Consider the following 25,859-nt stretch of genomic DNA (forward strand, 5'->3'; position numbering starts at 1 on the left):
CAACTGTATTATAATCCAAATAACGGAGAGAAATCACTGATCTCTTTTCTCCTATGACATTCTGAATTACCTTTAATCTTACATGGAAAATTTGTAAGAAGTAAGGATAATCAAATAGTTTACAAATATTGAAAATGTTTTTATAAAATACTAAAAAGATAAAAGCATTTCATTCATGGACATTACAAAAACTTTATATTCATTTGAAGATTGTACGGAATTACAGTCATGATCACATATACAATTTGAAAAATCATTTTTCTGAAGCAAATACAACAATTTTGGGAAAATGCATGAAACTATAAATGATTCAACTTTTTTTTACTGCTACAAGGTTAAAACATTTTAAATAGCAGAGCTCAATTTATATACTAATTATGAAAATGTTTTGACTTTCTATATATGCTGCATGATTGGATTTTCTAGGCTTTCTGAAATTGGCCGTGCTTTACAAATACTGTAATTTCAAATTCTGTTTGAATTCCTCCAAACACACCACAAACCATTGAATCAAAAGTTTCTAAACTTTAAGTCCTCCACAAATGGATAACAGTTTTCTTCAATTTTACATCATAATGAAGTCCATAGTGCTGTCAGCTGCTAAAACAACAGCTGAAAGGAGAGCTCATTGACTCTTTTCCATTTATAGACACTACTGAAGGTTTTATCTCACTAGAAAACATATAACAGCTGCTTACTCCCTCCCTTTAAACAATAAATGAGTCATTTCTTGAGTCATGATAACACCTAACATTTGAAAGGTCTTAATGAGTCAGATGAAAATCTTATGATGTGATCCATTTGAGATTAGACCTTAAAACTCAGCAATTTTAATAGTAGCTTCTTTGTGCATGACATATAACAAATACAATTCAATGACTAAGTTGACTTTACTTTTTACACTGTAGCAGTGAAAAGGTATTACAAAATTTAGTAAAAATAAAACAAAACACAGTTACAGGCAATTTTCACAACAGTACCTCTCTTGAAATTGATATTATTTCCAATAAATATATAATTCTGAATCTAAGTTGCTTTCTTAACCCTCTGTTAAGCTTGAAGTATAGCTAGCACAAGCTTCTATCATTAAATGTGCAACTAATTGGGAATTAAAAGTTACCCTATAAACTATAATAAACATAAACAAGAATGTCAGAAAATCATTGTAGCAATAAAATGACAAAAATATTTTATTTCAAAAAAGCACTAAACAAAATGTCTATTAATCAAACAATTTCTTAAATAGTACCCAAAATTTCGAGTAGAGACTGATTTACTTCAAATTCCAGAATTTTTAAATTTACTTTTACAAAAAAAAAAAAAGACCCCCAAATTAGGGAGTAAAAATGGTACTAATTAAGATTCAAGAAGTTTACACATGAAACACTGCAGCAACACAATTAAACCTGGTTGAAAAGGGCCATAGAGGGGCAGCTAGGTGGTGCAGTGGATAGAGCACAGGCCCTGAAGTCAGGAAGACCTGAGTTCAAATCCGGCCTCAGACCAAACACTTGACACTTACTAGCTGTGTGACCCTGGGCAAGTCACTTAACCCCAATTGCCTAAAAATATAAAAATTAAAAAAAAATAAAAATAAAAATAGAAAAGGGCCATAGACATCATTGTCACCCCTTCTGTTGGCAGATGAGCAAACAGAGGCCCCTAGAGGTAAAGGTACTTGCTCACACAGGTACTAAGGAGCAGAGCTGAGATTCAAAAGCAGATTCTCTTACCCCAAGTAAGTGCTCTTTCCACTACAGCACACAGTTTATCTTACCCTACCTAAGTTCAGAAAAGTTCATCTCAGATTCGGAGTTCCTGTCCTATTTTCCGAAATAATATTTGCAAAACATTAAAAAATGCTATACAAATACTCTTTATTAAACACAATCATATACAGTCATTTTATGTCAGCAAACTCATTAATGTACAAGATTAAAATGATATGTATAGCAAATAAATTCAACAGACTAAATCCAGTTCTGTTACAATTTTAGGATAGATAAGGCAACTGGCAATAACATTTTAGATAAATGCATTTTTTCTTAAATTCTTTAAGGTTATTACTTCATATATGACTATTCAATGTGTTATACCAGACCACTAGTATCTTCAATCTTAAAGTATCTTTAAACAGAAATCCAGCTCAAATCAAGGTCAACTCATTACTTCCCAAAGTCCCTGCAGGGTGAATCCATCCTTCAATTTTTCTATTGCAAGCCCCAGTTCTTCTGAAAATACAGGGTCACGATCTTGTTGCTTTTTGATAGTTAAGATGAGAAAAGAGCGTAGGCAAGGAAGAGGAATAAACAAAAGATTGTACATAAGTTTGTGAATACTAAATGATAATATATAATTTTTATAATAAGGCAAATAGCCTTACCTTATTGCCATCAGCAAAATAAGCCTATGAGAAAAAGAAATCTATTAAATTTCACATATGTAACATTATCAAGACTATATGGGGTCAGAGGTCTAACAAGCAATTTTCAGACTGATTCTATAACTAAGTGAATTTTACATTTTCTCCCTATAACGTACTTTTTCTCTTCTTAAAATCTGTTGAAAGAGAATTTATGTAATTCATATTAATATTTTACATAAGCTATAAAACTATTTTTCTGTAAGCTTTAAACACTAAATATATGACATAATTACTACTCCATTAAGGTCCTACTCTGCTGCCTCCTTGAGGTATAAGTTTTCAAAGGCTATGTCAATGTATCAAAAGCTCTGGCAGGTCTTTCCAGGCCAGGAAGATACCAAGTATGGGCCAGATGATTAATCTATATGTCCTCCAAGGGCCAGACTAACAAAGTTTAGGAAGCCACATCACAAGAGAGGGTTGATAATTAACTGAGGAGGATTTTTTTGTTTTGTTTTGTTTTCTGGCCACAGCAACTCATTAAACCATTTACTGAGATAGGGCTTTGATTTGTTAGTAGAGCAAACACATCCAAATGTATGTGCTGAATTAACTATTATTAGTACTATTTTCTTTCTTTTTAATAGACAGAATGAGTTAACTTACAACCTATCAGTTTCAACCTATGTTAGCAAAAATCCTTAATACGATCTATCAGAAAATATTTTCTCTGGGTATAATTTGGCATAGCAACATGTTAATAATTAAATTGGTCTAGACTTTTTACACTTCTGCTTCAAAATTTTTCTGCCCTACTTACCACCTATCAATGAAATATTCTGGTCAAGTTAATTTTTTAAAACCACCTTTCCTCCTTAGATATTTAAATTTTTTCAGCCAAAGACAAGGTTTATTAGAACATCTGTCATATTGGGCAGACTCTTAAGGAGCATTAGTGAGCTACTGGCTAGATTATAAGAATCTGAGAATCTTAATGGAGACAAGATGGACCTTATATACAGAAAGACTTTGGGAGGGATCTAGGAGTGGCCAAATAGTCTATGAGGTAATAGAACTCCAGGGACCTGGACCACATGGCCAAGGGAGAATGTAGTCTAGAGAGGATTAAGGGTGAGAAGTAGCTGGCGGCCTTAGTGAGGTAAGACAATGGAGGGCCAGGCTAGGTAGGCTAAGAGTCACAGAGATTGGGCATAGCCATAATGAAAGGCCAGTGGATGGGATTATAGCTTCAGGGGAACACCAGTGATTTGGCCATATGGGAAAGTCCAGGGTTTTCCTTTTTGGGGTTCAGATCCCATCCACATCATTCCCCCCTCAAACAAATGGGACCCAAATTCTTTTGGGGTGATGGGCAAAGGTCTTGGCTTCTGAAACTGCTTCCTGCTGGAAAAGGGTGTAAAGCTGTCCCTGCCTCGAGGGGTTCCCAAAGAGGAGGTTGACTAGAACTGAGCACAGGCTGTATTCATGATGGGGGAACATTTAGATATTTAATTTTAGCAGTGTTTATTAGAGTTCCCTGTAGTAGCAACACAGAGGGGACATTTCTGAATTTTTTTTTTTGACCAAACAATACCAGTTTGAAAACTGCACATTCTCTATTTCCAAACAGGATATACCTATGAAATTAACAAGGAATAATCAAAAGAAGACAGAAAAATGAATCTCTACAAGGGTTTTTAATGCATCAGAGAATTCAAAAAAATGTGTTGTTAATTATTGTTTGGTTTTTGGGTGAATGGCACTGTAAATAAGACAATGAAACATACAATTTTAGAATAAACTTATAATCTTTAATATCTTCTAATAGTCCAAAGCCTGAAGAAATTTTTTACTTGTCTGAAATCATCTGAATGATTCTACTTCCACTTTAAAAACTTGATATTCTTAGACCAGAAGACAATACACATATTCTTTGATCCTATACCTAAAAATTGTGTGCCTAAGATAGCTTTGTTCTCAAGTGTCCCAAGTTCTAGAGTATTTTATCGACTCATACTTTACTTCACTAAAGAGCTGAAAAATTATAGTAATTCAATGGATTTCTTTGAGGATGCTTACCACAAAAGCATCAGTGTGTTCATCAGACTCTATTTCCACATCATCTTGAATTTGTTCAACTGTCAGATCTTCAAGAGGTTGAGGCTATAAAACAAGACACTTAAGAAAATTAGGCTGCACAAAAAAGCAGGCTGATAAGACATATCAAAGTTGTAACAACAATTTAATAACTTTCATTAGGAAAATGTAATTTGGGAATTTTCTTCAATAATAATATCTACTATTGTCTTACAAAAATCTCCTATTTGAGCTACATTCTTCTATTAAAAATCATTTTAATTATAAATCAATTTGAATGTTAAAAAGAATCATTTATATGAAATTTAGGTTTCAAAAATAAATTAGGTCAACATCAAATGACAAATATTACATATGTGGCAAATGCCACATTTAGAGAAACTTTAAAGACAACAGTAAATGTATTTTTGTGATCATTTTTTTCACATAATTTTTTGGATAGTATGAAGTTTTAATTTTCCCTCAAAGTAGAATTAAATAGAATCTGTATTTTTGAAATAGCAAAAAACAAAGATTATGGGGGAACATTTTACAGTTAAGTTAGAATAAAATGTTATGATTTACAGCACTGACATAATGCTATACTATGTGTTTGATAAATATTTGTTGAATGAATTTTAAAGCAGAGACTAAATATTATTTATTATTTCATTCAAAAAGTATTGTTGAGCACCTGTGATGTGCATGATACTGTGTGGGTTACAAAAATGTATTCTGCAGTTTCTGCCTTAAAGGAACTTACAATCTAATAGAAAAGATAAAAATTGTACAGAAATAATTATAAGGCAACAAACAAATAATTATAATACAAGGAGAAGCAAGTACTAAGAGCCACAGGATTCAAAGTGGAAGGTTACCAATCATTTCCAGATAGTGACAGCACTTGAGCTATGCCTGGAATGACTTTGAGAGGTGAAGACCAGTTGGGGATATTCAAGGTGGAAGAATGGCTTGGGTCAAGACAAAGACAAACAAGTTATGCTTTAAGAACGGCAAGTAATGCGCTTTTGTAGGATTTTGTTGGGCTATAAGATTTATGTGATAGGTTTGCACCATGTAAGGTTAGAAAAGCAGGTTGGAGCTATACTGTCTAGGACCTTAAATACCAGGCTATGGGTTTTGTACTTTATTTAATGAACAGGGGAGAATTAATGACAGCTTTGAAATAGGGAAATTATAAGAACAAAATTGTGCTTTAGGAGGAATTTGGAAGTAATGTTAGATGGCCAAGAGAGGGGAAAATCTATAAAGAGAGCAGATATTGCAAGAATCCAAATGTGGGAAATAAGGGCCTAAAATGAGGGATGAAAATAGGAATAGAAAGGTACAGATTTGAGAGATACATGAAGGAAAAATTGTTAGGGCTTGGTGACTAGATGGAGGTTAGGAATGAGGAAAAGGGAGAGGACAATGAGGTCATACATGGGAGTCCCTAGGACAATGGTGGTACAATTAATAGAAATAAGAAAACTAGGAGCAGGAGCTAGTCTGGAGTTGGAAAGAAGAAGAATTTAGTTTCAGACAGGTTTTGAAATGTTTGTGGAAAAGTCCTATATGTGATTAGAAATGGGGGAATGGTGCCCAGGTGAATGGTCAAGGATAAAGATTTAAGACTTGTCTATCTAGCGGTGATATTGAAGTTTCAAGTCAGATCACTAAGGAAGCCTGTATAGAGGAGTGGGCCATACTCAGGAAGTAGAAGAAAGAGAAGGAACAATCAAGGGAAAAAGAGATAAATTGGTCAGAGATGTAAGAGGAGAAGCAGAATAGTCCAGTGACTTGAAACCAGGTTGCTTTTTTTTTGCAAGGCAGCTGGGGCTAAGTGACTTGCCCAGGGTCACACAGCTAGTGAGTTATCATGTGTCTGAGTCCAGATTTGAACTCAGGTCCTCCTGACTTCAAGGCCAGTGCTCTATCTACTGTGCCACCTAGCTGCCCCAAGTTTTTTTTTTTTAAAAGCACTTTGCACTTCTGTCATTGCATATATCAAATTTTTTTTTTACAATGAATTACAGCTACTTAGGTCATCTTCCCTTCTAAATTTTAAGTTCTTTCAGAACTTAAGTTCAATATTATTCGTTTTTATATCTGACAATGCCTAGTACAAAGATGATGCTCAATAAAAGTCTGTTGAATGAATGAACAAAAGGAAGAGGTAGCTCAAAATTACTGAATGCTGCAGAGATCAAGAAGAATGAAGCCTAACAATAAAGACAAATGGATTTGGCAATTGGAAAGGCCCTGGGAATTTTTGAGAGAAATTTCAGTGGAGTGGTGGGGAGAGAAGTCAGATCACAGATGGTTAATATGTGAGTGATTTTTTTTTTGTATGTTTAGTGAGAAAGTGGAAGAAGCAGGGGAGAGACTTCTCGAGAAGTCCAGAAGTAAAAAAGAGAGATAAAAATGATAGCATCACTAAGTGTCATGGCTGAGTAAAGGTGTGCATTTATGTTTTAAAGAGGAGAGAATTGCTCTCTATTGGCAGAAAGATTGAACTAGTAGAACAGAAGTTTGAGGAAATAAGAGAGAAAAGAATTTAGGAAGCAAGACTTGGAGGAAGTGGGAAGAAGTAGAACCAAGAGCACACTTAGTTACATTTAGAATAGAAGGATTACCTTTTCAGCTTAGGAGGGAGTGAGATGAGGAATGGAGACACCGAAATCTAAGGGGAAGAGAAAGAAAGAGATGAAGGAATCAGCACTGTATGGCTTCCACATTTACAGTAAAGTAGAAGGCAGAATCACCTGTTGCAAGTGGAGACAAACAGGGGATTCAGAGATTTAGGAGCATGGAAAAGGTTTGCAAATGTGTAGAATCTAAGGGAAAGTCAAGAGATGAATTTAAAATGTTGTTGTTCAGCAGTGAGGGCCCAGAATCATAGACTATTAGAGGAGAAAAAGCTGCTGGAGATCAAGTACAACTCCCTCACGTTAGAGAGGAGGCAGCTCAGCTCCTGGGCAGGTGAAATTACTTGCTGAAACCTGCACAATAAGTTTGAAGAGCTGGATCAGAACCTAGTGTTTGGCCCTCAGGCCAGCTCTCCTGGCACTGGACATGCTTCCCCATCATCAGAGACAGTAGATTTGTGGTCAGCCTGGCCAGTACAGCTTCATAAATTCCAGCCATGTTCAGCAGCTAGAGAGGAGAAGTAGAGAAAACTGAAGGAATGATGGGTGATACAATGTTAAGAATTTCCACATTGAGTAGGATAGAAGGAAGGAAACAAGAATGTATTAAATGTCTACTGTGTGCCAGGAACTGTGTTACATGCTTTATAGATATTATCTTAGGAGGTAGGTACCCTTACTATTCTCATTTAACAGTTGAGGAAACTGAGGCAGACACAGGTTAAGTAACTTGCCCAGAGTCACACATCTAGTGAGTGTCATGTGGATTAAAGAACAGAGGTCATGATGGAAATCTCTATGTATAGGTCCAAGTTAAGCATAGAGGTAAATAAAACTAGGAAATAGCTAGTAAACTTAGGAAATAGAGGTGCATCAAGGGACTAGAGATTAGGATGAAGGTAGAGAGAAGGTTAATAGGCACAGGGAATGAGAAGTGAAAGATAATGAAGCTGTAATCTGAGGAGACTCCTGGGCTTGAGATCTTTGTGGTAGAGTTGTTCTCTCTAATGATGAGCCTGAATATGTAGTCTTGTTGATGGATGGCTTAAGTAGAATAGAGACAAAGATTTATTAAATAAGGAGACTGCGAGGTGACTGTGTCAGATGCGTTATCTATATGGATGATGAAATTATGGAGAAGGATGGCAAGGGGCCAGAGAGAAAGCCTGACAGTTGCTAAAGTTACTTAGAAAGACAGGAGAGTATCTTGGAAGTCATTTGACAATTGTGATTAGAAAAAGGATGAGGATGGGTATAGTTATAATGAATAGATAACGAAAGAGGCAAACTTGTTGATTAATGATAGGTAAACAAACAATGGTTTGGAAATGGTACCAGGCATCAAGGCTGACCTCCCCTTCTCTTATAGTAATACAGGGAAAGTGTCAAAAGAAATAGCCTTCATTGGAGAGGCCTGTGGAGTAAGAACCAACTTTCAGTTAAGACAGAGGTAGTGTCCATAGAAAAAGAGTATAGTGGACACTGTCCCACAACAGAATTGGCATTACACGGTATAATGGAAGAGATCACAGTGAAGGATGGGCAGGCAACAATTAGGATTGGGATGGAGTATGGCTGAAATGGACAGTAATGATAGTACAGGAAGAGATAAAAGTAAAGGAGGGATTTTTGCTTAATGTATAGATAGCAGGGATAAAAGAATCAGAGGGTTGGCAAGATGCATGTATTAGTGACAGAAGAAGAAAAGTGCTAGGCAGACGGAATTGATGAATTATTTATCATTTTAAAATAGCTAAAATAAAATTTTTGTATGCAATGTTCTGATGTTATCTGTGCTTTTGAATATAATAACCTTATATAACAATATGGCAAATTGATTATTTAGTAAGCTGAAGAAATTACCTTTTCTTCCATCTCATAATCCACCCCAAATATAGGACTGGCAGAATAGACTCTGTGGAGTGAATTTATTTCCTTTACTGACTCCTGTAGTTTTTCCACAGGATCTATTTTGAAACCAAGAACATATCCTCCACTCTACAAGAAATAATAATTTTAAAAGAAATATTTAAATTTAATTTAAAAGAAATATTTCTGTCACATAAGAAATTATAAAGCTTTAATATTCTTGATCTCCAGAGAACAATCTCCACACCAGGCCACCTCTAACTCTGGCTTCCTCATGCTCTTTTCCACCACGAGCACTCAGAACCCCACCTGGGACCCTGTGCTCTGATTGGTAAGTTTTCTCCTTTTCTTTTTTTGGTCTCAGGACCATTCCTTTGGTCAGCTCCAAGCCATGTACCCATGTGAGTCTCCTCCATCTCCCCTTCCAACTCTAGCTCCCACATATGTTATCTTCTACTAGAATAGAAGCTCCTTGAGGGTAGGGACTATTTTTACTTGCTTGTATTTGTATCTCCAGCACTTAGCACAGGGCCTGGTACACTGTAAGCACTTAAAAATACTTTAAAAATTTTCCATTGATTTAGTTATCATAATGCATAACAGATTGTAATAAGTCAAGGGAACCAACTTTTCATTGAGTTATTTCTTGGGAATTATCATAGACTTTTAAAAGGAGACAGGTATTAGCTTTGCCTGAGATTAACTCTTCAGAATGATAGCTAGAAAAACTTAAAGTAGAGGAATGGGTAGACATTCAGGTTTTGGGGCTGAATTTAGAAAGGGAATACAGGGAGGGGTGTGTGTGCGTGTGAGTGCGCGTGTGTGCATGTGCGCGCGTGTAATTTCCTAAGTCATTTCAGTTGTGTCTGACTATTTGTGACCCCATTTGGGGTTTTCTTGGCAAAAATACTGGAGTGATTGTCTTTTCCTTCTCTAGTTCAGGGGTGGGGAACCTGTGGCCTTGAGGCCACATGTGGTCCTCTAAGGTCCTCAAGTGAGGCCCTTTGACTGAATCTAAACTTCATAGAACAAATCCTTTTATTAAGGATCTGAGCTAATAATGTCTGAGGATCAATTTGAACTCACGATGAGTCTTCTTGACTCCAGGCAGTCAATGCACTGCGCCACCTAGCTGCCCAAATAATTTACTTTAATGAATCGCTACTGAAAGTTGGGATAAATAAGGCATAAAAGTTTGTACAGTGAGATATAATAAAATCCTTTTAAATGACACCTAAGAAAAAAAAGATCTACCCACATAATATTTTCTTAAACTAACAAGTATTATTGTTTTTTTGGGAACATCTGAATAAGACTTCAGTCCTCCTATGTAACTTTACACACATAATCCCTTCCTTACCTGGGCTCCCCATTGGTGACTAATATTATATTATATCATTAATAAGCCCTCAGACCTAAGCTGTCACACAGATCTTATACTTATTAAACACAATGCCAAAAACATTAAATATCTTACCTGTTGAGAGCTCTCTATAACAAGTGCTAAACCAAACTTTGAATCTCTGACCTTTATAGAACGCTAGTTATAAAATGAAAAAGAAACAAAAATGTATCTTTATTAGGTGATAAATACTATTTCACATTTATTATTCACTCATACTATTAAGCTTTTAATTCCATAATTCCATTTTTTTCATGGTAAATGATAACTACAACATGATAAATACAATACATGCAGCATGATAAATACAACTACCAACATCTAACTGATGAAAAAATTTCTCCTTGTATTATTTCACCATGGAAATCAATTAACACAGCAATATCAATGATGAAACAGAATTTTCAAATGAAGAAATTCAGTAAAAGGTATCAACCACAAAAATGTACAATTTCCTAAAAATTTCTGACTCTGCACCATGCATCAGTACTAGGCAACTTAAAAAAATGAATCAAGGCCCAGTGATCTGTTAGCATTCGAGGACCACTCCCTTTTGTGGCTATTTTGGCAGAAGTGGTTCAAATGGATATGTGCTTCCTCCCCCACTCAACGAACCCCTCTTATAATCTGAAGGATGTTTAGCATGTTTACCTTAAGGAAAAAGTGCTTAGGGGATCATAATTGTTACTTCAAACATGTAAAGGCCTGTCATGTGGTGTTAGATTATAAATGACTCTAGATGACAGATCTAAAGCAAATGAATGGAGGCAGGTCATGTTGTTTTCTTTTGTTTCCCACCCTAGCATAGTACCTAGCATATAGTTAGTTTAATAAATGCTTTATTTCTCCAACTATGTTCCTTTGATCAGTTCAGATGAAAGTGAGATTCAAATACCTTCAGTCTCTTCCTCCTCTCTTATTTTCCCATCCCTTCCTCTGCTTACCCCTTTCTGCCCTAGTATCTTTGTCCTTCTCTTTCCTTTCTTGTTAAGATTATTGAAGCATAATAAAACCACTCCTAGGCTCTGTCATACTTACTCTCTCTATAACCCTTGATGATATTAAGGTTCAGAGGAGACACTTGTATTATTACCCCCAACAGAAGAAAAATACTGGTTTGTATTTACTGTTTTATATTTTTCTTGACTCTTTGGATTACAAGGTTTCTACTCAATTCTAGTTTTTTGCATCAGGAATGCCTGGAAGTCTGTTATTTCATTAGAAGCCCATTCCAACTCTACCTTACCCTCTTCCTGCCCCCCCCCATACTTTTTCTATGCTCAGTTTTGCCAGGTTGGTTTTTCTTTATATGGAAAGACATTAAAAAACCTTTTTGGTAAAACAGAATATATTAAGAAATAATGTTTTCTCCAGCCCAAAACCCCTTTTAGGAAATTGGGTAGGACAAAAAAAGCTAAGAACTTTCTTAGGAAAACAATATTATTGCCTTCCCCATACCTGAGTTCATGGGACTATTATCCATCTAAAGGTAGTCTTTAGTTTCCCTTCCCCTGAAGTTATCTGGGCTAAAACACAGCCTTCTCCATAGAGAAAGGCTATTGATATCATCTCTGAGTGGAGTCCCATCAATTCTTTGGGGGGAATTGTCCAAAAAAGAATGGGATGGTGTTTTTGTTACTGAACTATTTTCTGAGACATTACCACCAAGCTGTATTTTAACATATTGTGAGCTTCTTTTGTTCAAAATTCCTACAAATGTCAACTAAAATTTTCTGGAGCAAAGAGGGCATGAGGGACCTATGCTAATTTGCTTACCTTTCTCTACATCAGAAAATGCTTAGATAGTAGATTACTGTTAAATAAAATTGTTTCCTAAAACAATTGTACCTAAAACACAGAATACACTATTTTTTTCTTTGATACTTGGTCATAAGCCTAGATCTTTTACTCTTTAGGATATTATATTCTAAGTTCTCTGCTCCTTAATAATGGTGGCTGCTAAATGTGTGATCCTGTCTCTGGTTCCTTGGGATCTGAAATCTTTCTAGCTACTTGCAATATTTTCTCTTTCTAGACCTGGAAGCTCTGGATTTTGGCTATTTTGTTCCTGAAAGTTTTAAATTTAGAGCTTCTTTCAGGGGTATGACTGGTTGCTTTTTTACTTTTACTCTGACCTCTGGGTTCTAATAGATGTGGAAAGTTTTCTTTCATGATTTCTTGAAAAAGGATATCTAGACTCTTTATTTGGAGGGAGGGGTCATAGCTTTCACGTAGTACAATGATTCTTTAATATTTCATCTTGATCTGTTTTTCAGGTCACTTGTTTTTGATAAAAGATACCTGACATCTTCTTCTGTATTGTCAATCTTTTGATTTTGTTTTTAATATTTCTTATTGTTTCAAAGAGTCATTAACTTCTGTTTGGTCTGTTCTATTTTTCAGTGAAGAAGGTTTTGTACTTTTTGTACTAAGTTCTTAATTCTTCTTCCCTGTCCTTCAAAACTCTCATTTCTTTTCCAATTTTTTTCCTCTAATGCTCTCATTTCATTTATAAAATCATTTGTTAACACTTGCTTCATACCTTTTAGGAATTTAATTGACCTTATGTCCACACTGTGTTCTCCTTTGAGGTTTTGAGTCATCTACTTCCATGTTTGTGTTTTGGATGTCCCTGATACTAGAAGAGCTCTTCATTTAGGGAATCTTTTCATTATTTAATCATTCTTCTAGCTTTACTTTTCAAACTGAAACTTTTTGTAGGGCCAGACTCAGCACACTTGTGGAGGGAATTTCTGGGCCTTATTTGGTCCTGATGTAATCTTTGGGGTCTTACTGCCACTTTCTCTGGATACTGAATGGTATATTCTCATAGGGTCTTGGGACCACTCAGTATAGGGACCTGAAAGTTTTCTGTGGGCCCAAAGCAGTCTGATTTAGGGAGAAGTATGATCACTGCCCTCTTGGTCTAGAAGCTATGCAAGCCTGGTTTGGGATTAAGCCACACAACTGTAGGCTTGCTGGTTAGAGCACTAGTAGACTGCAAACGAACCAAGCCCCTGTAAGCTAGCCAGAGGGCTCTACAGTTTCAGAGTGATAGAACTTCAGGCTTCCCCTAGGTCTGAGCTCCCTACCTGGTTCAATCAGCTGTAGGTCTCAGACAGAGTTGGTAGCTGAATTCAAGACCCTGTTCTGGAGACCGAGTCACATAGCTGCTGCTTGCTTCTGTTTAGCCTCAGGCAAGAGACCTGGCAGTGATCTGGTACCAGCAGCAGGTCAGCAGCACATAGGCTCTGGTTATCTCCTCAGTCCACATTCAATTGTTACCCAGTTCTGGAAATCAGAGTGACAGAATTGCCAGGTGATTCTGTCCCTACTGCATCTGGGACCACTTCCTGCTCTAGGTACATGTCTGTAGGTTCCAATTCAGTCCCTAGGCTGGAAGACTACGTGCAGTACCTTTCTGGCTAGACCAGTCCCTAGTGCCTGCAGACCTGGGCTGGAAAAATGACTTTGCTTTCTCCTTGGATTTCCTAATTACTATTTAGTCTGATGCTTTTTCTAAGTTTTTGTTGGAGTAATTGTGATGAAGAGCTGATCTGTATTGCCTTCTCTTACTCTATCATCTTTGCTAGTTTTAAGCATGAGTCTTAAAGAGCTCATCTCTAACCTAAAGTTACTTTGGGGAAGATGGTCAATAAGCATTTGTTAAATACCTATTATGTGCCAGGTAATGTGCTGAGTGGTGGGGATATAAAGAAAGACAAAAAACAGTCCTATTCTCAAAGAGTTCACAGTCTAATGGAGTAGATAACATGCAAACAACTATGTAAAATCTAAATACACAGAGGATAAAAACATCAACAGAGGGAAGGCACTACCATTAAGGAGGAAAGGCTTCTTGTAGAAAGTGGGATTTTAGTTAAGACTTGGAAGGAAATCAGGAGATAGAGGTGAGAAGGAAGAGAATTCTAGGAATGGGAGACAGTCAGTGAAAATGCAAGGAACTGAGAGACAGAGTGTGCTCAGTGAGAGACAGCAAGAAAGTGATTGTCACTAGACTGCAGAGTACCTGGGATTGAGTAAGGTACAAAAAGACTGGAAGGACAGGTGGAGGTCAGGTTAGGAAGGGTTTTTAACCCAGAGGATTTTATATTTGATCCTGAAAGCAACAGGGAACTACTGGAATTAATTGAATTAGGGAGGGGTAATATGGTCAGATCTATTTTTTAGAAGATCAGTTTGATAGCTATGCAGAGGACAGACTGAATGGGGAAACATTTGAGGCAGGGAGAACAACCTGAAAGCTATTGTAATAATCAAGGCTATTTGTGATGATGCCCTGAACCAAGGTGGTGGTATATATGAGAGGCAGTGGCATGCAAGTAATTGTGTATGCTGCTACTTATAACTATGCATGTCATGCAGTTATCTTACATTACCTCATAAGGAACTTGTGGGAATACTTCTGATCACCTAAATACCTTGCATGAAGTCCAAGAAAGGTCCACTTTGTAATTTCTCTTCACAGTAAGTAGGAGTATTTGAAAGTTCCAGTGTACTTTACTTTTCCTAGAATGCTAATTGATAATGGCATACTATTCTATGTATATATTTGGATATTTTCCTATGTTGAAAAAGCAAATAACGACCATTTTTATCATAATTAACTAGGCATTCTGAAATGAAAACAGCTACTATTCAACAAATAAAAAAGGAAATAGTGAACTAGTCTAAAACAAACCATGAAATCCTTTTTGGATTTTATAATTATATATTAGTATTTATAAAACACTAAAAGGAAATAACAAAATTTAAAATAAGGCCATCAAAGTGTGCGTACTTACAATTTGCAGATATGGTATACTGACGTTGAAACTGTCATTCATATTTGCATGCCAAACAATTCTCACATTAGTAATAAAAAAGGTTCCCAAATTTCCCTATAAAAACAATTTAAGGTATGCATTGATTAGAATCCATAGGCTGTCCTATTATTGCAAAAAAATTCTGAATTATGCTAAACAGTTCTGTAAACAATGCCTAAATTAAACTTTATAGCCAGCAACATTACAACTTTCTTACTCGGGTCTTAGGATGTTAGAAAAATTATGGCAAAGTAAGAGAGAAACATATGAGACAACCTGTCAAAGTACACCAGGGAGACTTTATGGCTCTTGTCACCATAAACTGGAGCGTACAGTTCTTCCCCAGGTAACCATGACTATCTAAAAACTTATTCTAAAATTCTCCAGCTTGATAGTCTAAAAATCTTAAAAGCAAATAAAAAAACAACCCAGTGCTTAAAAACAAATGACATTTGTATAGCACCTTAAAATTTGCACTTATGTAAAATGCTTTGCACTTTTTTTGAGGCAACTGGGGTTAAATGAGTTGCCCAGGGTCTGTCTGTCTGTCTGTCTCTCTCTCTCTCTTTCTCTTACACACTCACACATACACACGTGTCTGCGGCTGCATTTGAACTCAGGTCCTCTTGCCTCCAGGGTAGGTGCTCTATCCACTGGGCCACCTAGCTGCCCCTACAAGGCACTTCAGATACATCATCTCATTTTAAACTTCATAATCACTCAACAAGGTAAGTCCCACAGGTTTTTTATTTTTATCTCCATTTCACAAATGAGGAAAATAAGGCTCAGAGCATTTAAGCAACTTGTCCATAGTCATCCTGCTAGTAAGGCTGGGAGGCAAGATTTGAAACCAGGTTTCCCTGACTCTAAGTCCCGAACTGAATCCCCTGTAACACAAGTACTCTCTACACATTGGCTTTCAAAAAAGAAAGTGTATATGATGTTTGGGTTCACCATTTCAAGTTTCAAAACAACAACAACAACTAAAGAGGCATCTTTTGGATGACCAGATTTATAAAAACAGGAAAACGATACAAGACACATAGCACAGTTTCCAAAGTCATATTGGCACCTTACAGAGGATTATGTTCAACACTGACAGTAATTATCCTGAAGTCATTATTATTTCAATCCATTTTCATATGGAACATTTCTTAAAAGAGTTTTACATAATTTTTTTTATTTCTCACTTAGAAAAAGAGCATTTGTGATACTCCTAAAGACTTACTGTAACAAAGGGAAACATTTTTGTTTTGTTTTGTTTAAATTCAACTTAATCTGTAAGCACCTACTGTGTACAAGGTATTGTGTGAGGTGCTGGAGATACAAAGGGAAAAACCAGTTTCTGACTTCAAGGAGCTTACATTCTAAATGGGGGGGGGTCATACACATAGATATAATAGATGGTAGAGAGGGATGGGGCAAAAGAAGGGTTCAGACAGGATGCTCTAGGAAATTGTCGTTAGTAGGAGATGCTAACAAGATTATAATACATTATAACAGATGTAAATACATTTATCCTCTTTCATATATTTTAAATTTTGCAATGTAAGGGATGTTCAGAATAAATAGAATCAGTATGTAATAAGTGCTATAGTACTGGTATTTTTAACAGTGTGCCAAGAAAAGGACACATTCTGTTTTCAAGATGTTTGGAGTCATTAAAAGATTCTGCAATTTCCCAAAGACAATACAACTTGTTCTCTTCTTCTTCAGTCCTGGGCCCAATTCACTGTCTGTTTGCAGTGTCTGATGAAGATACATACACACTTGCATATGATAGATGGACATGCTCTACAGGCTGTCATCCAACTGCATCTTATGATTTGGATAATATATCATCTTCATCTACTTGGTTTTTCAAATGTGAATAGTTAGACCAAGCTCTTGACACTTATGGATCTCTGCAATGTTCTGGGATTTGATGTAATCAACCCAGTATCACCTGCAAACCGGAGCCTCCAAAGGACTTCACTATCTATTTGGAATTCTTCAAATTGTGCTGGAGCTCTTCCACCACAGTGACAAATACTTCTGGCTGGCATCAGTCTCCCTATTTTATGCCTCATCTGATATTAGAGATTATAGGTTATCAAATAAGATTATCTCTGTTGTTAAATCTTTCAAGGAGGCTTATATAATTTTAACACAGGTATGGGAAAGAGCTTTTAATATTATTCCAGTTTTCTTTCATAATCATGAGACAACAGTCTCCAAAGAACTGAAAAAGTCTATCACCCAGAAGGCAACGGAAAGGGCTGAGGTAGATGTGAACAAGCTGAAACATATCACCAACAAGGAATTAGGAAAAGAAGCAGAATGAAGGATGTCATCAAAGAAATGCCCAAGAAAAAGAATCTGGGCTAGTCACATGGGAACAGTGAAGTAGATCAGATGGAGAGCGGTAGTACCCTTCCAATGTCAAGAGAAATCAAGGAAGGCTCGAGGCACATTAGGTAGACCCATTGTAGGAAACTTACAGAAGCATATAGATGAGAGTTTCCTAGAATGAGCAGTCAGGAATGTTGGAGGGAATGATTATACTGAAGAGATGGAGATCCATTTGAGTATCTGAGTAGACGAGCCAAGTAAAAATGACTGTTAAGACTCTATTAAAGCCTTTATTAAAGTCTTGCCTTGAACCATACCTGGTCACTGGATAAATTCCAAACGCCATTGATTTTATCATATACTTGTTCCTGTGGTAATAATCTTAGCTGTTTGTTTTGAATTAATGCACTCCTCAGTTTAAAATCACGGTACATTTTAGAAGTTTCATAAGCTCTGCAAGAAAAAAAAATAGGCCAGTAAAGCTGAAAATGTAATTTTAAAATTTTATATTTATACATGTCTAATATTACTGATATAATAATGCATTTATTTTCTATATTGCATAAATAATTAGCATAGATGCTAACCAGCTTTATAAAAGTCAGTTTTTATTTTTTGCTTCAATGAAGGTTAGTAGTCAGTTCCTACTCTATACCAGTATTAAGTTCCTACTCTATACCAGGCACTGTGCTAAACACTGGAGATACTAAGAAAGGCAAAAACAGTCCCTGCTCCATCTAATGGAGGAGGGAACATGTAAACAACCATGTAGAAAGAAGATATATACAAGACAAATTAGAGAGAATCTTAGGAGGAAGGAACTAGAATACTTTGGGTCACGTAACTAGTAACCAGAAATTTAAAAGTTACTGGTAGACTATTTTTCTATCTTATGTTTAAAAAATTATGTTCAAATTTAGTAGTGGTTGTCCTCAACATCTAATTTTTTAGGTAGAAAAAAATCTCAAATGTTCTTAATACATCATACAACACAAACAATTCATCAATATAGGGAATTCCTGGTGAGGAAATTCCTTCTATGGAAGATCTGCAATTGTTTTGCAACTTTCAGACTTGTCAGTCAAACTAGCATTAATGAAGAGCCTACTATGTGCCAGACACTATGCTAAGTGCTGTAGGTACTGTGCTGTGCTCTGGTTTTATAAAGTTCCCTGGGGCACTGAGGGATTAAGGACACTCTAAGGACAGCATTCTTTCCACTATGCCAGATGTAGAACCTTCATTTTTCTTTGTTATGCCTATATTTATATATACACATATACATATATGAAACAGTAATTCCTACATATATATCATGTGTGTGCATATATACATGCACATGTGCATGTGTACATGCACATACAAACACACACACACACCACACACACACACACACACAGAGGCAGCTAAGTATTAGTGGGCTTGGAGTCAGGAAGACCTGAATTGAAATTTGACTTCAGATACTTACTAGCTGTGTGACTGGGCAAATCATTTAACCTCTGTTTGCCTTAGTTTCCTCAATTATAACATGAGTATAACAAAAGTATCTGTTCTCAGGATTTTTGTGAGGATAAATGAGATCATATTTATAAAGTATTTAGCACAGGCTCAGCACATAGTAGGTACTTAACATATGCTTCTTTTCTTCCTTATATTTATCCTCCAAACTAGCTCCCTTTTTCTTTTTTCTTTTTTTTATGAATTTATTTATTTTTAGTTTTCAACATTCACTTCTACAAGATTTTGAGTTCTCCCCATCTCATCCTTCCTCCTACCCCAAAATGGCATGCATTCTGAATACCCCTTCTCCTAATCTGCCCTCCCTTCTATCTCCCCCTCCCCCTTCTCTTATCCTCTTCCCCTTTAATTTTCCTGTAGGGCAGGATAGATTTCTATACCTCATTTCCTGTACATCTTATTTCCCAGTTGCAGGTGAAAACAATTTTTTTAACATTTGTTTTTAAAACTTTGGGTTCCAAAATTTCTCCCTTCCTCCTTCCCCACCCATTCTCATTGAGAAGGCAAGCAACTCGATATGGGTTATACATGTGTAGCATGCAAAACACTTCCATAGTAGTCATGTTGTGAAAAACTAATTATATTTCCCTTCATCCTATCCTGCCCCCCATTTATTCTATTCTCACTCTTGACACTGTCCTTCCTTAGAAGTGTTTGCTTCTGATTACCCACTCTCCCAATCTGCCCTCCCCTCTACCATCCCCCTGCTCTCTTGTCCCCTTCCCCTCCTATTTTCCTGTAAGATAAATTTCCATAACCAATTGAGTGTGTATGCTATTCCTTCCTTAAGCCAAATCTATGAGAATAAGATTCACTCATTCCCTTTCACCTTCCCTTGTTTCCCCTCCACTGTAAAAGCCTTTTCTTGTCTGCTTTATGTGAGATAAATTACCCCATTCTACTTCTCCCTTTCTCCTTCTCCCAGTATAATCCTCTCTCACTCCTTAATTTTATTCTCCAGATATCACCCCTTCATTTTCAACTCACCCTGTGCCCTCTATTTATCTATCTATCTATCTACGTATATACATACATATAATTTTTTTCCTCCAACTACCCTAATACTGACAAAGGTCTCATGAGTTACAAATATCATCTTTCCCTAGCAGGAATGAAAACAGCGCAACCTTAATAAGTCCCTTATGATTTCTCTTTCCTGTTTACCTCTTCATGTTTCTCTTGAGGCTTGTATTTGAAAGTCAAATCTTCTATTCAGGTCTGGTCTTTTCATCAAGAATCTAGCTCCCTTTTTCTGATGTTTCTATTTGTGTCAATGATATTATTCTATCATTCCCAAGGGCTTAAAACCACAGAACTAGGCTGTTCACACTGTTCTTTGAACAAATTATGCTTTTTTCCACCTAGCTTGGTAAATATATGACAGTGTTTGCTTATAATGTTTTGTCTGCTTAAAATACCCTTCCTTCTCTTTTCCACTTATCCAAATCACACTTATCCTTAAAGGCCCAGTTCTCTACAAAATTTTCCCAAACCATTCTGGCCTACATTGATCTATCCAATGAATATCAAATAAATAGTATTATCAACAAATAGCACTTATTATCACTTCTTTGGACACTTAATAGAAATAATACAATATATTAATATGATAGATAACATATAGTATACTATAAATAACAGAAACTATTTACATATTGTCTTATATTTTTATGCTTTATTTGAATATTTCATGCATGTACACCTTATCTTCCTAAGTAGATGGTCAGCTCCCTGGAATTAGGAACTATTTTTTTTTTAATCTCCCCCATTGCTAGGTACATAGCTGGAACTCATGAATGAAACAAAGAATAAAGTAAAACTTTAATCAGAAATCTCAAGGAATTGGGTATTATTGTTAACTGTACTTTCTCATTAACAGGTTTCACTTGAGAATAATTTTATTTCAACTATTGTCAAAATACATCAGTCCATTTTCCTGGCTGATAAGTACAGTATTCTGAGGAAAACATTTCTTTGAAGAATCAGGATCAGCATTCTGAACATCAATGATGATTGTAATAATACTGAAATAGAAAACATAGGAAATTGGCCTGAACACTCTAACTCAGAGACATATCCTAGAAGTTGTTTTGTTGTTTCTTTAAAATACTAATACCCAACATAATTTTCTCATTTCCCTTTTACTGATAAAGAATAAATGCAGGACAATATTCTGGATAAATGAGCTTTCTGATTAATTGATTAACACTCTTTCTAGCTTTACTGCATATATAAATTGGCTAACAATTTTGTAATATCAATAAAACGACTTCCTTAGCTTTCAAAATTGTAGCAAGTTACATGTAAGCAACATCACGTAAATGGAATAAAATAGTGCCTCTCATTTTGAGACTTCTTTGTTACATATAAACACACACATACACACAAACACAAACTATAAATCATGGCCAAAGATAACTTGAGTAATATGCCAAGAAATGTGAAATTTCTATCTCTAATCATGTGCCCTTAATGAGTGGTGGAAATATAAATTACTGATACAGAAAATACTTACAGCATTTGTATACTGTTAAGTGGATATTGAAGGGGCCCAGAGTTCCTGAAATTGCCATCTTTCTTTAGTATTATCAAAACTACTTCTAACATTATATTCAAATCTTAGTATTTATTGACCAGATAGATACAAAATAAAATGGAGGGCTTGCTGAAGTAGATGTAACTTGATCCAAATAGTTGAGGCAAAAAAATAAACAAAAAAACTCAATAAAACCAACCACCCCTCTAATGAGAAAAAAGCACTCTCAAATTTCTCAGTTTTCCAGTGAGATTGCTTATATTAATTCAACTCTTCATCTCTCTTTTTCTAGCTACCTACTGTGGACAAATAAGAATCCTGGAAAAACTTTTAATGTTTCAGCTTACAAATGAGATGAAAAAAAATGTGCCCTTTCGGGTTTCTTGTAAGGATATTATTTCACATTATTATTCTAGGAAAACGATGTCATATTTTTCTCTGCACCTTCTTTAATACATGTGCCTTCATATCATAAAGTGACCAAATAAAATCTAATAATTCAAAAACTTTTTTTTTTTACCATACCTGTGTACTGCAATGACAGAGGTAAAAAGTCTAGGATTCCCAGGAACCACATTTGTAAATATAAACTCAAAACGAGTATTGTTACATTTTGTTAGTATGTAAAGAGCTTCAGTCTGGCCCCGTAACTTCTGTAAGGACAAATTGTTAATGCTTATTAATAATTTCTATTTCATAGGCAATTATTAGTTAATAGTGAAAAATTAGGTTAAAATGCAAATACAAATCTAAAATAATGCAGATCTAAAATATATCTTCGTTATAGATTTAATGGTTAAGGACTAGACTTGTAATTCTGCTGATATAAGGACTCCTGGGGAAGGAGGCTCCTTTTATCAATGCAAGCTGGCATCTTCTTTGCAATTTATGATTTCAGAGGTTTGTTTAGAGTGTAGAGAGACTAGGTGACTTGTCCAAGGTCACCTAGCTGGGATGTATAAGGCAGGACTTGAACCTAGGTCTTCCTGGCCTTGAGATTAGTTCTCCATCTACTTTCCATGCTGCCTCAACATTTTTAACAAATGGAAAACACTTTTAAATTACTTTTAATTGCATGTTACATTTTTAACAACTTTAATAAGTTTTATATTTTTCATACTCACAGAATTAGCAGTTCTTGTTGTAATACTGATTATGCAGTTGTAGCCAACAGCTAAAGTTAAAAATAAAATATAAATGTTAAAGTAAATTAAACAGAGAATACACAGTGCAAGAAACAAAGTAAAACCTTCTACACTTTTAAACACCAATTACATAGTGGAATAAAGGTTTTTTAAAGCTCATAAATTATTGTCGGTATACTTTTTTTTTTTAAAGGAAAAGGAGAACTAGAGATTCAATTCTCCAATTACATATTTTCCTCTTCCTAGAAAAATAAAAATCCAGGATGTAGGAAGTCTGCTTTTTTATAGTTCACATAACATCTCCTTAAATAGAATTTAGCATCTTTTACCAGATGAGAAAGTCCATAAATGGATAGGATGAAATTAGAAAATAATTAATGGTAAACTCTAGGATGTTATATTATTTTAAATCATTTTAAAGATCAAAAACACAAATTATCATGACCATTTACTACTGCATAGTTATGAGAAATAACAACTTCCTTGTTATGGAAATAGGTTATTGGTTATAAAATTTAAGTCAAAAGTGATTATCAAAAAAATCAGAAAACAAAGAGGAATCACACTGGAGAGATGGGAAAAGGATATCTGGCAAGTGTTTAATTTCTAAAAAATTCCCCAAACTCCCTACCCTGAAGGCTTAATCTCATATACTTTTCTAGAAAAGATGATCTGAAGAAAAAAAATCAGACAATGCAGAAAAAACATTTATGTTTGTATTATGATGTAAACTTTGATAGTTCTATAAATTCCTTGACATTTCACGAGTAAGTTCTTTTCATAGCATATATTGTTAGGCATTATAAACAACTATGAGAATGTAGTAATTTACTCTACGGATTTTCTATTTTTAAGTTAACTTAAATATATACTTACAAAGATTGACTCTGGGTAATGCCAAAGAATGCCATATAATTCTCAAATTTGTCACTAACAATCTACCTGAAATAAAAAGAACTGAAATGTTTAGCTGGCCTAGAGATTTTAACTTGTAATACATCTGTGAAATGAGAAATTGTGATTTCTCAACCTATTTATTAGTAACAAATTCACATTTATAGAACACTTCATAGTTAAAGTATTTTATACATATTATCTCATATAATCCACAGCACTACTTTGAAGTAGATAGTGCAATTATTATCCCCATTTTACAGATAAAGAAACTGAAGTTCATAGAGAATAAGTACTCACAGCCAAGATTCAAAGCTAGGTCTTCCAACTATATCATCTATTCATTTCCTCGTTCAAAAAGTTATGGATAACTACACTTTCCTGTGTTCAAGGCACAGTGTTATATCATCAAATGAAGCTCATACCACTCAAGGCACAATGTTATATCATCAAATGAAGGTCAGAGATTTAGAAGAGACTGAAAAAAGTGGAAGCATTGAGTGAAGATGGCTTTTTTTTAAAAGGAATTTGACTGAGTATAGGGGAAGAGATGGATGCTAGTGGTAATGATAGGATCTGGGGATTATTTTTAAGGACAGAGGAGATTTGAACATCTTTGTAGGTGTCCTACAAAGGGAAGGAATAGGGTGATAGGAACGGATTTCATATTAGACAGGAGAGATGATAATGGAGGCAATCTGCCAGAAATGATGGGAGGGAATGGGATCAAGAGTACATATAAAATGCTTGGGTTTTGTTTTTTTTTTGGCAATTGGGGTTAAGTGACTTGCCCAGGGTCACACAGCTAGTAAGTGTCAAGTGTTTGGTCTGAGGCTGGATTTGAACTCAGGTCCTCTTAACTTCAGGGCCGGTGCTCTATCCACTGCGTCACCTAGCTGCCCCAAAAGGCTTGGTTTTACAACTCTGAGGTACCACCTCACACCTATCAGATTGGCTAATACGACAAAAAAGAAAATTGTTGGATGTTAGAAGGGATGTGGGAAAACTAGGACACTAATGCACTGCTGGTAGAGCTGTAAACTGATCCAGCCATTCTGGAGAGCAATCTGGAACCATTCCCAAAGGGCTATAACACTGTGCATACCCTTTGATCCAGCAATACCACTTCTAGTCTACATCCCAAAGACATCGAAAAAAAGGGAAAAGGATCTATTTGTACAAAAATATTTATAGAAGCTCTTTTTGTGCTGGCTAAGAACTGGAAATCAAAGGGATGCCCATCAACTGGGAAATGGCTAAACAAGCTGTGGTATGTGATTGTGATGGAATATTATTGTGCTATAAGCAGTGACCAGCAGGATGATTTCATAAAAACCTGGAAATGGGGCAGCTAGGTGGTTAGTACGTAGTACACCAGCCCTGGAGTCAGGAAGACCTGAGTTCAAATTCGGCTTCAGACACTTGACACTTACTAGCTGTGTGACCCTGGACAAGTCACTTAACCCCACTGCCTAGCCAAACAAAAAAAAACCAAAACCCAGAAAAACCTGGAAAGATTTCCATGAACTCATGCAAAGTGAAGTGAACAGAACCAGCAAAACATTGTACCCAGTAATAGTAATATTGTATGATGAAGAACTGTGAATGACTTAGGTATTCTCAGCAATACAATGATCCAAGATAATCCCAAAGGACTCATGATGAGTCTGCCTCCAGAGAAAGAACTGATAGTGTTTGAATACAGACTGAATGAAGCATGCTATTTTCCACTTTATTTCTTTCATTCTTTTTCTTTTATTTGGGTCCTCTTGCACAAAATGACTAATATGAAAATGTTTTACATGATTGCATATATATAACCTACATCTGATTGCTTACTGTCTTGGGGAAGGGGGAGGAAATGGAGGAAGGGATAGAATGTGGAACTCAGAACTTTAAAAAAAAATTAAAAAATTGTTTTAACATGTAATTGGGGAAAAATGAAATATATTAAATTTTTAAAAATCAACATATTTCCAAAAAGCTAAAAAAAAAAGGGCTTGGTTTTGGCAAGGAGAAGGACTACCTCTTCATCATAGACTCAAGTAAAGGAGGAGCTAGTTTGAAAAAATGTAATGGGTATGTGAGATGAGGAGTAGGGGAGAAAAAATGAGCTTGTTGGGGGTGGGGAGCCAAGATGGTAGAATAAAAGCAGACACTTGCTTGAACTCTCCACCAAACCCTTCCAAATACCTGTAAAAATGACTCTAAACAAATTCTAGAGCAGCAGAACCCACAAAAAGGCAGAG

General features: G+C 35.6%; 1 protein-coding gene across 1 annotated transcript in view; it reads right to left on the reverse strand.

Moving 5' to 3' along the window:
* Positions 1–118: 118 nt before the first annotated feature.
* The window catches only part of BBS5 (Bardet-Biedl syndrome 5), a 32,056-nt gene continuing 6,315 nt past the window's right edge, over positions 119–25,859 (reverse strand). The window contains exons 3-12 of the mRNA XM_020991080.2: positions 23,593–23,658; positions 22,696–22,745; positions 22,097–22,224; positions 17,835–17,970; positions 15,166–15,261; positions 10,436–10,498; positions 8,953–9,087; positions 4,445–4,528; positions 2,384–2,407; positions 119–2,259 (exon numbers count right to left, since the gene is read on the reverse strand). Coding sequence (XP_020846739.1) covers positions 2,158–2,259; positions 2,384–2,407; positions 4,445–4,528; positions 8,953–9,087; positions 10,436–10,498; positions 15,166–15,261; positions 17,835–17,970; positions 22,097–22,224; positions 22,696–22,745; positions 23,593–23,658 — 884 coding nt within the window. The 3' untranslated portion in view covers positions 119–2,157. The remainder of the gene's footprint in view (positions 2,260–2,383; positions 2,408–4,444; positions 4,529–8,952; positions 9,088–10,435; positions 10,499–15,165; positions 15,262–17,834; positions 17,971–22,096; positions 22,225–22,695; positions 22,746–23,592; positions 23,659–25,859) is intronic.

The sequence above is a fragment of the Phascolarctos cinereus genome, unplaced genomic scaffold (assembly GCF_003287225.1).
Source record: "Phascolarctos cinereus isolate Bilbo 61053 unplaced genomic scaffold, phaCin_HiC Scaffold_726;HRSCAF=1367, whole genome shotgun sequence".
In the NCBI taxonomy this organism is placed as follows: Eukaryota; Metazoa; Chordata; class Mammalia; order Diprotodontia; family Phascolarctidae; genus Phascolarctos; species Phascolarctos cinereus.